General features: G+C 37.8%; 2 protein-coding genes and 1 long non-coding RNA gene across 6 annotated transcripts in view; 1 reads left to right on the top strand and 2 right to left on the bottom strand.

The window, feature by feature from the left end:
- Positions 1-7565: 7565 nt before the first annotated feature.
- On the bottom strand, positions 7566-9563 carry LOC125145802. Its single transcript, XR_007144279.1, has 3 exons — positions 9322-9563; positions 8122-8196; positions 7566-7743 (listed from the first exon to the last, which is right to left on the bottom strand). It is a non-coding gene; the product is annotated as an uncharacterized LOC125145802 (long non-coding RNA).
- si:ch211-284k5.2 (uncharacterized protein CFAP97D2) overlaps positions 8921-15000 on the top strand; it is an 11062-nt gene continuing 4982 nt past the window's right edge. The window contains exons 1-5 of one of the 3 annotated variants that reach the window (XM_027140956.2): positions 8925-9369; positions 10010-10090; positions 11243-11361; positions 11785-11968; positions 12554-13064. In XM_027140956.2, the coding sequence (XP_026996757.1) occupies positions 9277-9369; positions 10010-10090; positions 11243-11361; positions 11785-11968; positions 12554-12664 (588 nt within the window). In that variant the 5' untranslated portion in view covers positions 8925-9276 and the 3' untranslated portion in view covers positions 12665-13064. Of the gene's footprint in view, positions 9370-10009; positions 10091-11242; positions 11362-11784; positions 11969-12550; positions 13065-15000 lie in introns of those variants that run through there. The other 2 variants (XM_027140955.2, XM_027140957.2) reach the window with 2 other exon arrangements.
- The window catches only part of LOC113639216 (neuronal acetylcholine receptor subunit alpha-7), a 21471-nt gene continuing 20321 nt past the window's right edge, over positions 13851-15000 (bottom strand). For both annotated transcript variants that reach the window (XM_047820201.1, XM_027140954.2), the window contains one exon: positions 13851-15000. This exon is cut by the window's right edge and continues 440 nt beyond it. In XM_047820201.1, the coding sequence (XP_047676157.1) occupies positions 14865-15000 (136 nt within the window). In that variant the 3' untranslated portion in view covers positions 13851-14864.

Here is a 15000-nt window from a genome sequence, read left to right as displayed (position 1 = left end):
GCAATAGCAGCAAGTGCAGGATATACAGTGTTTACAAGAGTTAAATAATTAAATAAAATGGTAATATAGACGTTTACAGATGTGTGTGTACTATGAACATAATATACAGATGTGTGTGTGCTATGGACATAATATATAGATGTGTGTACTATGAACATAATATACAGATGTGTGTACTATGAACATAATATACAGATGTGTGTGTGCTATGGACATAATATACAGATGTGTGTACTATGAACATAATATACAGATGTGTGTGTACTATGAACATAATATACAGATGTGTGTGTGCTATGGACATAATATACAGATGTGTGTGTACTATGGACATAATATACAGATGTGTGTGTACTATGAACATAATATACAGATGTGTGTACTATGGACATAATATACAGATGTGTGTACTATGAACATAATATACAGATGTGTGTGTACTATGAACATAATATACAGATGTGTGTGTACTATGGACATAATATACAGATGTGTGTACTATGAACATAATATACAGATGTGTGTGTGCTATGGACATAATATACAGATGTGTGTACTATGAACATAATATACAGATGTGTGTGTACTATGGACATAATATACAGATGTGTGTGTACTATGAACATAATATACAGATGTGTGTACTATGAACATAATATACAGATGTGTGTACTATGGACATAATATACAGATGTGTGTACTATGAACATAATATACAGATGTGTGTGTGCTATGGACATAATATACAGATGTGTGTGTACTATGAACATAATATACAGATGTGTGTACTATGGACATAATATACAGATGTGTGTGTGCTATGGACATAATATATAGATGTGTGTACTATGAACATAATATACAGATGTGTGTACTATGAACATAATATACAGATGTGTGTGTGCTATGGACATAATATACAGATGTGTGTACTATGGACATAATATACAGATGTGTGTGTACTATGAACATAATATACAGATGTGTGTACTATGGACATAATATACAGATGTGTGTACTATGAACATAATATACAGATGTGTGTGTGCTATGGACATAATATACAGATGTGTGTACTATGAACATAATATACAGATGTGTGTGTACTATGAACATAATATACAGATGTGTGTGTGCTATGGACATAATATACAGATGTGTGTGTACTATGGACATAATATACAGATGTGTGTGTACTATGAACATAATATACAGATGTGTGTACTATGGACATAATATACAGATGTGTGTACTATGAACATAATATACAGATGTGTGTGTGCTATGGACATAATATACAGATGTGTGTGTACTATGAACATAATATACAGATGTGTGTACTATGGACATAATATACAGATGTGTGTGTGCTATGGACATAATATACAGATGTGTGTACTATGAACATAATATACAGATGTGTGTACTATGAACATAATATACAGATGTGTGTGTGCTATGGACATAATATACAGATGTGTGTACTATGAACATAATATACAGATGTGTGTGTACTATGAACATAATATACAGATGTGTGTGTGCTATGGACATAATATACAGATGTGTGTGTACTATGGACATAATATACAGATGTGTGTGTACTATGAACATAATATACAGATGTGTGTACTATGGACATAATATACAGATGTGTGTACTATGAACATAATATACAGATGTGTGTGTACTATGAACATAATATACAGATGTGTGTGTACTATGGACATAATATACAGATGTGTGTACTATGAACATAATATACAGATGTGTGTGTGCTATGGACATAATATACAGATGTGTGTACTATGAACATAATATACAGATGTGTGTGTACTATGGACATAATATACAGATGTGTGTGTACTATGAACATAATATACAGATGTGTGTACTATGAACATAATATACAGATGTGTGTACTATGGACATAATATACAGATGTGTGTACTATGAACATAATATACAGATGTGTGTGTGCTATGGACATAATATACAGATGTGTGTGTGCTATGGACATAATATACAGATGTGTGTGTACTATGAACATAATATACAGATGTGTGTGTGTACTATGAACATAATATACAGATGTGTGTGTACTATGAACATAATATACAGATGTGTGTACTATGGACATAATATACAGATGTGTGTACTATGAACATAATATACAGATGTGTGTACTATGGACATAATATACAGATGTGTGTACTATGAACATAATATACAGATGTGTGTACTATGAACATAATATACAGATGTGTGTGTACTATGAACATAATATACAGATGTGTGTGTGCTATGAACATAAAATACAGATGTGTGTACTATGAACATAATATACAGATGTGTGTGTACTATGAACATAATATACAGATGTGTGTGTACTATGAACATAATATACAGATGTGTGTACTATGGACATAATATACAGATGTGTGTGTGTACTATGAACATAATATACAGATATGTGTGTACTATGAACATAATATACAGATGTGTGTGTGCTATGGACATAATATACAGATGTGTGTACTATGAACATAATATACAGATGTGTGTGTACTATGGACATAATATACAGATGTGTGTACTATGAACATAATATACAGATGTGTGTACTATGAACATAATATACAGATGTGTGTGTGTACTATGAACATAATATACAGATGTGTGTACTATGAACATAATATACAGATGTGTGTACTATGAACATAATATACATGTATTAGGAATACAGTTACAAATTTTATATCCTGAATTTATATAGTTCTATAAATCTACTTTGTTGTAATGTCGATTTTTAAACATGCTATACAAATAAAATTTAATTCAGTTGAAAAACCTACACGGTTAAACGGACTGAATCGATTGCTCTGTCTGTGCTTTTGGCTCGCGCTGTCTTTTTGTTCTATTTTTTTTTACTCAGCTGCCACAGGGGTTCATGTCGGACTGACAGCAGGAGCACCGGCGGTCTGCTCAGACCGTGTCCGACCGGCCTTCGCCGTGTCATCGAATATTACGAATATGAATACGATTGCCATAAATTTGCCCTCACTATATTTAGAAGATTTTTCTTGCTTGGCCTTAGCAGGTTGTGTGTTTTGTTTTTTTTGGAAAAATGAAGTTCATGGTGTGGTGCTAGCTTTCTGACCTGAGTATCTGCATGACCTGATTTCAGTACAGGTTTGCTGTGAAATGCTTGGCAGACACAGACATTCCATTAATTCAATCCCTGCAGAGAAGAGAGAGAGAGAGAGAGAGAGAGAGAGAGAGAGAGAGAGAGAGAGAGAGAGAGAGAGAGAGAGAGAGAAACCTACTTGTAAGATAGTGAAGGATTCAACAATCGAGACTTCATTCAAAAAAATGCACATTTAAGGGTCTCCAGAAGACTCCAGAAACTTGACTACACGAAACGAAGGAGACTGAAGGGAAAGACAAGGCCTTCTTTCTGAATGATTCACAGTAATTGAGTCACTGGCTGAGGCAGATAGTCTCCGTTTGGTTGTATTTCACGCTCCTGTGAGCTTGTGGCAGGCTTGTTCTGTCAGACAGCCTGCAGACTGCAGCCCTCGCCCAATTCTCTCCTCTACTGTGCTGCAAAATAACACGCTGAGTGACCTCCTCATGGCAAAATGCCTAGGAAAAAGGAGGGAGGAACAAAAAAAGATGGAGAGAGGGGGAAGGGGGGTGGCCATACTTCACTGCTGCACACAGCAGATAATGAAGCCAACTGCAGAGAAAATCAGAGAAGAGAGTGAATGAGAGAAAGAGAAAGGTTGACCGAGAGAAAGCCACTGGATGCTCCATGAAACCTGACAGTAGCCGTGAGCAGACCAGTGATCAGTACACGCTCTTAATCAGATCACAGCTGCGCTTTTTAATAACCTGCTAGTAATACATGGCTGTTTGTTAAAACCCGTCACGCCGCATCTCGATAGGAAGTCGCAACAAAACGATCAGAAGCGACGACGCCGAATCGATACGGAACGTAAGTCTCTGTCGTTAAAGGTGGACAGGAATCGATCGCTCGTCATTCTTTACGTCGGGGCGAAAGGATCATTACGATTCAATTAGTTTACAGAATCATATCATTAAAATAATCAGTGCATGCTTTATAGGGCTTAGAACCGGATTCCTTTCTGTCTGATATCTGATGTGTGGGTTTTTTTGTTGTTGTTGTTTTTTTTTTTTTTTTCAAACCAATGTGCATTATGGTTTGTGGTTTAAAAGAGACAGGTTTTTCTCCGCGCCACGATACCGATTCGCTTAAGGCCGTATTCAAAGTGATTATTTATGAAGGGACAGATCTCTGTATTTGGAGGCAGGTTATGCAGGTGCCTATTCAAATTATTCAAATGACCCGAATGTAGTTTGCGCCCGTGAGGTTCCCAGATTTGTCTCGAGTTGAAGTGTTGGAGACAACGATTTGCAAAGAGCATGTGAACCATTAAACACAAACTTTTGCCATGAAGCTTGACCTGCCGTTAACATAAAGGCGATAGGCGCTAAAATTCTAAAACACATGTCCATCGCATCCGTTTATGTGTCTTCTCCAAACCGATGCTGTAAAAAAAAAAAAAAAAGCAGTTATACAGAATTGTATTGCACGCCGCAGCACTGCAGTTTCCCTTCGGTTGAATTACGAAGCCAAAGCATGTCCCAGCATGACAATGCCCCGGTGCACAAAGCAAAACAAGTTTAAAGTTATGACATAGGCAACAGTTATGACTATGGTGGACTAGAGAAAGGAAGAAGTGTGACTCTGATATAAAGAAATACTCGGTATGAAGCACAGACAGTTTAATACAGACCTCTGGGATAGAACCTGTACTGACTGCTACTGATCTGTAGCGACGCACATTTTTCCACCTCCTTCTCCATCCGTAAACGTTTACTACATCATGAGACTCACATCCTGAGTGGCGTTCCTAAAAGAGGTGTGATTCCTGATCTTAGTGCTCATCTTTCAATCAGAAAGTCGCAGAAATCAGGTGGTATAGAGGAGAAGATAATTACAAATAACCTCTTTGTATTTATTATTAAATATATTGCATAGGCATATAGCTCGCTATCGTGAATTTAGACAACTAGTTATCATGGTGACGTTACTGAAGCTACATTAACGTTAAAGACTACGAGAACCGAACCACCGGTGAGAGAAGGAACACAAGACACATCTACAGGCAGAGAGAAAACAGTTTCCGACGAGGCACTGAAACGTAAAACCGTTACTATCAGACATAAAAAAATGACTCCTCCAAACAAGATTACTGAGACCTCTGTCCCAAAGGTCAAATCAATTCAGCAGTGGAAATGTTATCGGGGACGAGATACGAGCGGAAATCTGCTCCACCGTGCGTTCGGTCACGACCCAGTTAGATCCGATCGTTTTTCCTGCACATTAAACATGAGTTATGCATAAAACAGCAACATTTTAAAACTGGAAATGTTTAATCAAGGACATCATTTCTGTAAGAAAAAAATAAATAATTAATAAATAATAATAATAATAAAGGATTAAAGCACTCGGTCCCCCGAGAGCCGTAACGGACAGATGGAGAATCAGCATGCAGATCCCCTCGAGGATTGGTTTTCAATAATCAGCCCTGACCTTTGACTTCATGTTGTTAAGACAAGACTGTAGTTTAGGGTTGATTTGAGGACACAGATTATATAGTCCAGGATAACTCGGCATTTCTTATCATTTAGCAGAACAAGAAAAAGCAGGACACGGGAGTGGAGTGGAGATAGACGCTTTAAGACGATCAGTTGAGCTCAGATGTCAGGTGTGTGTGTGTGTGTGTGTGTGTGTGTGTGTGTGTCTGTCACACTCAGAGCTATCAAGAGCTACAAGGGAGAAAACAAGATGACACAAATCACAGTGTTTATTTTCAGCACGTAATTATTGACGTTTATCTTTAAATGGCCACCCGGTGAGACTCAACTGGGGTTATAATTGAATTTTTCCCCCTTCATCTGGATAAGACTAATTATTAATGAAACACTGAAGCCATGATAAGACTCTGAGTGAAGACTGTGCTGGTGAAAAAGACATGGTGATTTACACACACACACACACACACACACACACACACACACACACACACACACACACACACACACACACACACACACACACACACACACATGCATTCGAACAGAAATCCTTATCCGGCTACATGTTTCCATGAGGATTCAACAAAACGCAATACAACAAGACAGCAAGGAAGTGTTGTTCTCCTTGTTTACATATAAACATCTCATTACCGCTTCTTTTTAGCTGATCTTTTTCAGTAATGTTTGAATGCTTGGATAAATGCCTGCTTGTTCGGATTTCTCTTATTCGCCTGTGTTGTTCTGCCCAGAAGAAGGCTGACAGGCGCGGCAACAAAAGGCACTTAAGGGCCAGGCACACACACACACACACACACACACACACACACACACACACACACACACACACACACACACACACACACACACACACACACACACACACACACACACACTCCACTCACTGAGACTCAGACACAGATAACTACAGACAAGGATGGCTGCTAGGAGACAAGCGTGGGCGGGTGAGATCTGTGCTCAGGGGGAATTATCAGTTTATCCTTGAGAGCATCTACACACACACACACACACACACACACACACACACACACACACACACACACACACACACACATTTGTCTTACTATCCTTGTCGAGACCTTGTAATTATTAACGTACCTAATGAACGATATGCTACACCTTAACCTTAACCTCACTAAGCAAAGGGAAAGCTTTTAGCTGTTAATCGTTTTTTTTTTTTTTTTAATAAAAGCTGCATTTATTGAAAAAAAAATTCTCATAAGGACTAAGGTCAAACTTGTCAGATATTTCTATCCTTGTGGAATTCCAACCAAGATATACCCCATGCCCCACCCCCCCTACACTTACCCTACAAAGACACCTAGCAGCCCGACAGTTCATTTTATTGTATGAGAACAAGACACGTGTTAAAAAAGTATAGATAGAGACAGACAGACAGACAGACAGACAGACAGACAGACAGACAGACAGACAGACAGACAGACAGATAGACAGATAGACAGAATGTGCTAAACAGCCTTAGTAATCTGATTCAGGTAATAATAATGAGCCGACGATAATTACCCGGTGATTTGCACCTCTCTTTAATCTCATCTACTCGAGAGCTTCAAAAGAGCACCATACAGGTCTTTACCTAAAGAGCGCAGGATCGGAGTGTTTGCTAAAGCACCTTCATGGCTGAACAAGATCTGTTAAAGCTGTCATCAGCCTTCACACCCCCAGAATTATCTGGCTACAATGTAGAGGAGTAATCATGTTTAAACAGGAGTTCTTCACCCTGCCAGCAGAAAATCAGTGTGCAGCCTTTAAACACATCCCTCTGGGTCAATTTGTTATTGAATCTAATGTGAAGTAGCTGTGTGTAACACACACACACACACACACACACACACACACACACACACACACACACACACACACACACACACACACACACACACACACACACACAGAATAGAGAGAGGAGAGAAGGGGAATGTTGGGGAGGGGCTGTGTGTGCTGTGTGTGTTGTGTGTGCGGTGTGTGTTGTGTGTGCGGTGTGTGTTGTGTGTGCGGTGTGTATTGTGTGTGCGGTGTGTATTGTGTGACAGGAGCAGATGTTAAAGCTGTCATAGCCACATTTTCCAATTGAGTGAGCGTCTGAAAGAAAAAGAGGGGATTTTAGAAAGGGCAAGGAAGATAAACAGAATAAAATCATTTTCTCTCAGGCACAGAATTAGTACAGCGTTCTGCTTTTACCAGCTACTAAATCTCCCCTGCACTTCCATACAAGAATGAATCACTCAGGTTGCACACATGCACGCGCCTGAAGCCTAAATGAAGGCTATCTAGAATTATATTTTATGTATATAAAAACGATGAACATATTTGTTTAAAATCTCATTGAGTGATCGATGAGTGTCCTGACCACTGACCCTGTCACTTTACCCGAGCAGCAGGTTACGTGTCTGGCTGTGATACTAACTAGTGAGCGTTAAGGGAAAAAAATAGCCGTGGGTGTAAAATTTGTGTTCTCACCTCTTAAGAAATGCTTATCTGCACTGCAAAACATGGCCGCCGAGCGCCCGGTGAAGAAAGGAACAAATACGCCATCTGGTGCAAGAAACAAACTGACAGCAGTTGGACGTGCTGCCTGTTTTTTTTTAAACCTGATACCCCATGACTAATCCACAGATTAATATATTCCTTGGTCTAAAATGATGATGATGATGAAAAGGTGACTACTTTATACTTTATAAGAGGGAACCAATCGGATGACTGGCTTGGTGAAACCTGTGCAGGAATTCAGTCGTAGCTTTATTTTTATTCAATTGAGTCATATTTAAATTTTCAATAAACCTAATACGTACATTAGACATTAGACATTTCACTAAATTAATTAAAGTGGAAGGTTATTAGTTTTATTATTATTATTATTATTATTATTATTATTATTATTATTATTATTATTATTATTATTATTATTATTTCCCTTTCTTCATTTTCCACAAATGAAATTGTTTTACTTTGTTGAATTAAACCATTTATAGCTACATTGAATGCAGTGAATAAAAGACTTAATTGTCCTGAAGACTGTCCCTTGGAGACCGACGTGCTGGTACGTAGTATGGACACGATTGACGGTCCTTCCATAAACGTTAATAAAAACAAACGTCTCGTTCTTCACGGACGAGACACTTTACTTTGTCGAATAAGTCGATTGTATGAGATGTTGCTATAGAAACGATAAGAAATGAATCGTCTTCTGGCCCATTGAACTCTAGAATTCAACATCTGGGGTAAAAATTTAGAAATAGCGTCTAACGGACAAGTGGCACGATGTTCAAAAATTCATTAAAAACACGTTACTATTTATCGACATAAAAAGACCTCTAGAGCTTCTCTTGTCCTTGTACAGAGTGTCTCGGGTCCTGCGAGTGAACACTAATAATTTATTGACATCTGATCCTCTCTCAGTCACACAGAGTCTTTTACAGCTCGTTTGGCCTGGTGCTCTACAGGATGTCCAGCACACGGCATGACAGACACTGCAGAGCCGTTACTGAACGCTGCCTCTGGAAGAGCATTAAAATACTGAAATCCTTGCATTCTTTTAGTCAAGACATTTAGAATGATCAGAAAAACAAACTAAGGACAAGCATATAGAATTCTTGCTTTGCTTCTGGAACAGGCATGCATAAAGCTTACCAGCCACTCAGACCTACTGCTAATAAATACCTGCAGAAGAAATGGGACCAGGAGCACTATGACAAGCATCGGAAGAAGGTATGTAGCTGGGTTTTGCATCGAAGAGCATCGAGTTTTAAACACGTTTAACACACGTCACATTTCTGACTAAATGCATTAGGATGTTATTGTGCTGTGAGTAAGGGAGTATATATTATCATGTATTATGGGAGTGTGTGTAATCTGATTGGATGAAGCTCCTTGTTTATTAAATGATGACAGCAAATTTATTAATGAATGAAATGAACTATTAATGAGTTATCTCTACAACTATTTATTTATTTGTTTGTTTGTTTGTTTGTTTGTTTGTTTGTACTTTTGAGAGCTGGAACTAAATTTCTTCATGTCAACACACTTGGCCAATAAATCTGATTCTGATTCTGATTCTGAACAAATGGTGTAAACAGTCCAGCATGTCTAAATGCACTTTTTTGTTTTCCTATCGAAAGCTTAAATGCATTTGATTAACGCGGTGGCTGAAAAGTACAAACACAAAATAAGAAATCAGAAAACACAACAATCCAGAAAACAAAATAACAAATCTGAAGAAATAATAAAAACTGATCACTAAATGATGGGAAGTGAAATGTTAGAGGATAATCGAGTTGCGTACGGGAATCAGTAAAGGTTTTTTTAAGCTGGTTGTTTGCGCTAAATAAAAGTTTTGTTTGTCCATGAGGTGACTGAAGCCAAGCCCATAGTAGACACCAAAGGCATCCGAACACCAACCCACATTCAAGTGAAGCTAAAGAAAGTACAGGTCTGTACACATAATGTGGAAAATGTTATTCATTTGACTTATATTAACTCTTATGTCAGCAAATCTAAGTAGTGAATCGAATTAGTAATCAAGCCATGTATACAATGCTATACAATTATGCGATGATTTATAATAATCTCATAATAAATCTGTAGGAAATTTCAATTTGCAGATTTTCCATTGCTAATATATATTTTGATTGCGATGTAGTTTGATAACGGTAGCATTTTAGAAGCATGAACATCGTTCCACTGTGATTTGATCACAGGGCATGTGTGTGTGTGTGTGTGTGTGTGTGTGTGTGTGTGTGTGTGTGTGTGTGTGTGTGTGTGTGTGTGTGTGTGTGTTTGTGTGTGTGTGTGTGTGTGTGTGTGTGTGTGTGTGTGTGTGTGTGTGTGTGTGTGTGTGTGTGTGTGTGTGTGTGTGTGTGTGTGTGTATGTGTGTGTGTGTGTGTGTGTGGTAGCTTAGTGGTTAAGGTGTTGGGCTACCAATCGGAAGGTTGCGAGTTCAAAATCCAAGGGTCCACCAAGCTGCCACTGTTGGGCCCCTGAGCAAAGCCCTTAAACCCTAAAATTGCCCAGTTGTATAAAAATGAGATAATGTAAGTCACTCTGGATATAAGGGTGTCTGCTAAAATGCTGTAAATGTAATGTTCAACAAAATCTCCAGTCTGGGTACAAAAACATGCAAATGTCTAAATAAATAAATAAATAAATAAATAAATAAATAAGAACATGACGTTATGTTAAATATAGTCAAACCGATCTATTATACCAATCCAATTAACCAAATATAAGATTTCTCGTCTTTTGTTTATCGATTTCTTAAAACGTAATGCACGAATGAAGATTATTGTCATGACAATATTATTATGACAAATTCAAAGATATGTCGACTTAACACCATCTCATTCTATGCAGTAATTTAAATCCAGTAAGAGATCAAACCTGGATGCGTTATTTAAACGTTAGTATCACGTACGATATGTCAGTAAAGTGATGGGCTGTAACAATGAGTTTCATTTAACATGAACGTTAACAGCATTTATAAAATTTAAGCTGTGAAATTTTGTTTACATCACATTTTGTAATTAATGAACCATGTTTTTCAACTTTTTTAACATTTCAATATATCCTCGTTATATTTGTCAGGTTGAAAAAGAGAGGCAAGCCGTCATCGACAGAGATAACCAGCTGCTAGCATCCAAACTAGCTGATATTCAGCTTTCTAAAGGGCGCATAGACCACAGGAACTTCTATCCTGAGCGAAGGTAAGTAACATTTCTGCTTCTTTAAGTTCTTGCCTTTTGATATATTATATATATATATATATATATATATATATATATATATATATATATATATATTTATATACATATATATAAATAAATAATCCAGACATAGATCTACACTTTAATCTATAAAATGTATTTAAAATCTTCAAATCGTAAGTATATAAATAAAAGCTAGCTTGATCTATAATACCTGCCATATACATCCATTTATAACACCAGCTAGTTAAAGAATTAACTAGAACACTAGTACACATGACACTAGTGTCCAAATATACACAATAGCAGCACACACCGGTTCAAATCGAGCGCTGTTCTGCTGTGAAAACCTGTGAAAATACTGAAAATATTTCTTAGCAACTGTCATAAAGCTGACCGGCACTACCGGTGTCGTTCCTGCAGTCTGAACGCTGAAAGAAGGAGGACCAAACTACTGGAGGTGGCTCATGAGAATCAGGCGATCTATGAGAGGATCACGGCACAGGAATCCGAATACAGACGGGAGCTGTGGGAGGAAGACTGGGTGAGGACGGAACAAAGGCGAGAAATTATCACACGCTATCCACATGGAGTGGCTCATAAGCAGGTAAACATCTAGGTTTAACCCTGAAGGTTAAGCTACTGTATATTTAACTTATATCTGTAAGATGACGGATCTCCTTCCCTGCTGTACAGGAACATAGCTGTGAGGAATCTACACTAATGTGCATTAAAGGTGTTCTGGTGGTTTGTCGTGACCCGGAACCTTGCAAAGACAAATGTATCTTAGCTTTATCTTAAATTTGTGTAATGGCGTTATACAGTATAACTAATTTATTAACTAATGTGCACTTTGATTATAGGAGTTTAAGGCAGTTATCTAGACTTTTAACACCGCATTTATAAACCATGAATGAGAATTAGGTTCCATTTAGGATGTAAAAAGTGATTTATTGGCGATGTGTTTAGCATAAAGTACTTCTGCTGCTGATTTATCGTTTGTTATTTTTACACATTACCAAACGGCGAGACTGCAGGAGCCACGGTCTGTGAAACTCTTTCCTGTTTGTTAAATCTCTACATTTATGATTTATGATCCAAGTTTAGCAGTTCGATAGAAAACTACTGCAAAATGTGTCAGGCAGATTTAAATTTAACACACAGGATCTTGTCTTCCAATATTACACAGAAGATGAAGAAGAAAAGTGTCAAGTTCTTTGGAGGAACATCAGGTCAGGCGCTTCGCTCATCCAGCAGAACGCGAGACGGCGAAACCACAGACGAAGACCTCCGACATCAATAATGACTGATGACCACGATATGTACGTTACCGATGAAACGGAAACACTTGGATTCCTGCAGAAGAAGCCTTTATTCTTGTCATGTATACAGTACATTACAACGGAGTGAAATTCTTTCTTTACGTATCTTAACTTTGGAAGTTGGGGTCAGAGCTCAGGGTCAGACATGATACTGCACCACTGGAGCAGAGATGGATAAGGAACCTGCAGTGGCACCTTTGCTGTGCTGGGTCTTGAACCAAGCCCCTTGACTCACAGGTTTAACCACTTGAGCCACCACTATTCCTACTCTATAGGAAGACTCAGAATTTCATTATACTCCTAAATCCTGATGCTCATATCCAGGGTTTATTGACCACTGGGTGGCAGCATGCGTCTCTACAAATAAATGCTCTTCATTTATCTGGAGTAAACACTTTATACTTTATTTCTGGTGAACATCTTCTCCCTGTCCGGTCTGTTAATTTAAACGACTTAGGAGGCAAATAGAATTTCTCAGAACGATGAATATCAGAATTTCAACGGTTACATGTGATCGATTCCTTACTGACGACAACAGGTTCTCATCTTGGACCTGCTTGCTATCTTGCTGTTTTTGCTGTACGAGTTTCGGTTCGAAAAGTAAACATATTCGTCGACATTCGTCTACAGTAATGGCTATTTTCCATAACAAATATTTTTGGATCCGTTAAACTTCTATCTATTATTTATCCGTTAATACTCTATAAAGCCATCTATCCATTATGTGCTTACTGTATGTACTACTGGGCTATGAGGTGTGTTAAACAGGGGCAGGATGACATGAAGAAGTCTCTTCTCACCGACGTCTGATAATTATTAAATAAGATCAGTGGAGGAGAGTATCTGATACTTGCAAGTCTTCTACTGTACCCAAGCCTTCTTAATTTTCTCATTGTTTTGTCAATCCTTGTTAATTGCTGCTAATTTGGATTTGGATCTTTAATTAACTCCACACATGGATTCTACTCCTCCTGATTGTGGATTCGTTACAATAAAAACGCACTAATCCAGATCCTCCGGGTCTCCACACTGCTGCACATACAGTATATACAAATACAGTCACATATAACAATATATAAGTTACACCATAGCCAAGAAGAGATGACCTTTTAGTACGGCTTTGTACCACGAAAAATACAAGAGCTCACAGACGCAGACCTTCTGACATTTAGAAAAATATTATATGTTTATTTGTAAAGGGCACAGAAAAAAAACACAATAGACCAATATCTAAATTCATGAAGTGCGAAATGATAGAAAAAATTAAGGAAATAGTATTTGGGATGTAGGTAGAAGTTTTAACTCATTTTAGGTTAGCAGAGTGTTTCCTCGTCGTTACGGTAATAACGTTCAATTCAAAAAACATGTCAAGATGAAAAAACTTTGTGAACGCAAATAAAGTAAAATAATACTGAGCATTTGCACTGTGTACTAAAGAATATTATTATTGTATTATTAAAGACACAGTGCTAAAAATGTGTGTGTGTGTGTGTGTGTGTGTGTGTGTGTTTTAACTCGTGTAAATGAATTCTATCTATTTCAACCGTTATGAAATCTACCTTGAGAAACACACAGTGACGTGGATATCGAACAGAGAGCGAACACTTCGACAACACTATCGTACTTTATTATTTATGTGACTGATATTTAAATGAACTTTCCAATATTCTTCAACAAAATCTCTATTTCCCACATCTGTAGTGTGTGTAGTGTGTGTGTAGTGTGTGTGTAGTGTGTGTGTGTGTGTGTGTGTGATTCACACATTGAAAAAAGTTCTAATTCATGTATAAGCTCTGTAATAAATCTGTAAGTCCTCTTATGTCTGTTTATAGTAATTTATTCTTTCATATTGATGCTATACTGTGGATATAGAGCCCATCTCCAGGAATACACACCGGATGCACGACTACTTTACAGACCCATCCGACGGGCCGAAGCCTTTGAAACGCTTCCTGTGGAACATATGTACAGATGTGGTACATAGAGTTTAGCCTGAAAAATATTGCACTTAAAAAAGCGTGTATTTTAATGCGTATGTATAAACCCACAGGTCACAAAAACACTTCCACTCCTGTTAGTACTGGGGCAGAAACAATGTGTTACAGAATGATAGGAGCGTGTAGTAGCGTGTGTATAAGAACACTGTAATTGTGTTTATGTGAGTGTACACGGCTTGTTCTACTAACTGAAGAAGTCTTTAGAGATGGCCTCTACAAAGTTTGGAGCAGACATAAGAATGCCAAAAGTGCAGAGTATCGTGAAGAAAGAGAAAGCCATCAGACACATTCGATCGATGACTGCTGCTGCGAATTTCCAC

The sequence above is a fragment of the Tachysurus fulvidraco genome, chromosome 10, assembly GCF_022655615.1.
Source record: "Tachysurus fulvidraco isolate hzauxx_2018 chromosome 10, HZAU_PFXX_2.0, whole genome shotgun sequence".
NCBI classification, from domain to species: domain Eukaryota; kingdom Metazoa; phylum Chordata; class Actinopteri; order Siluriformes; family Bagridae; genus Tachysurus; species Tachysurus fulvidraco.
Note: the sequence above shows the minus strand (reverse complement) of the source record. Positions and strands in the feature narration are given on the sequence as shown.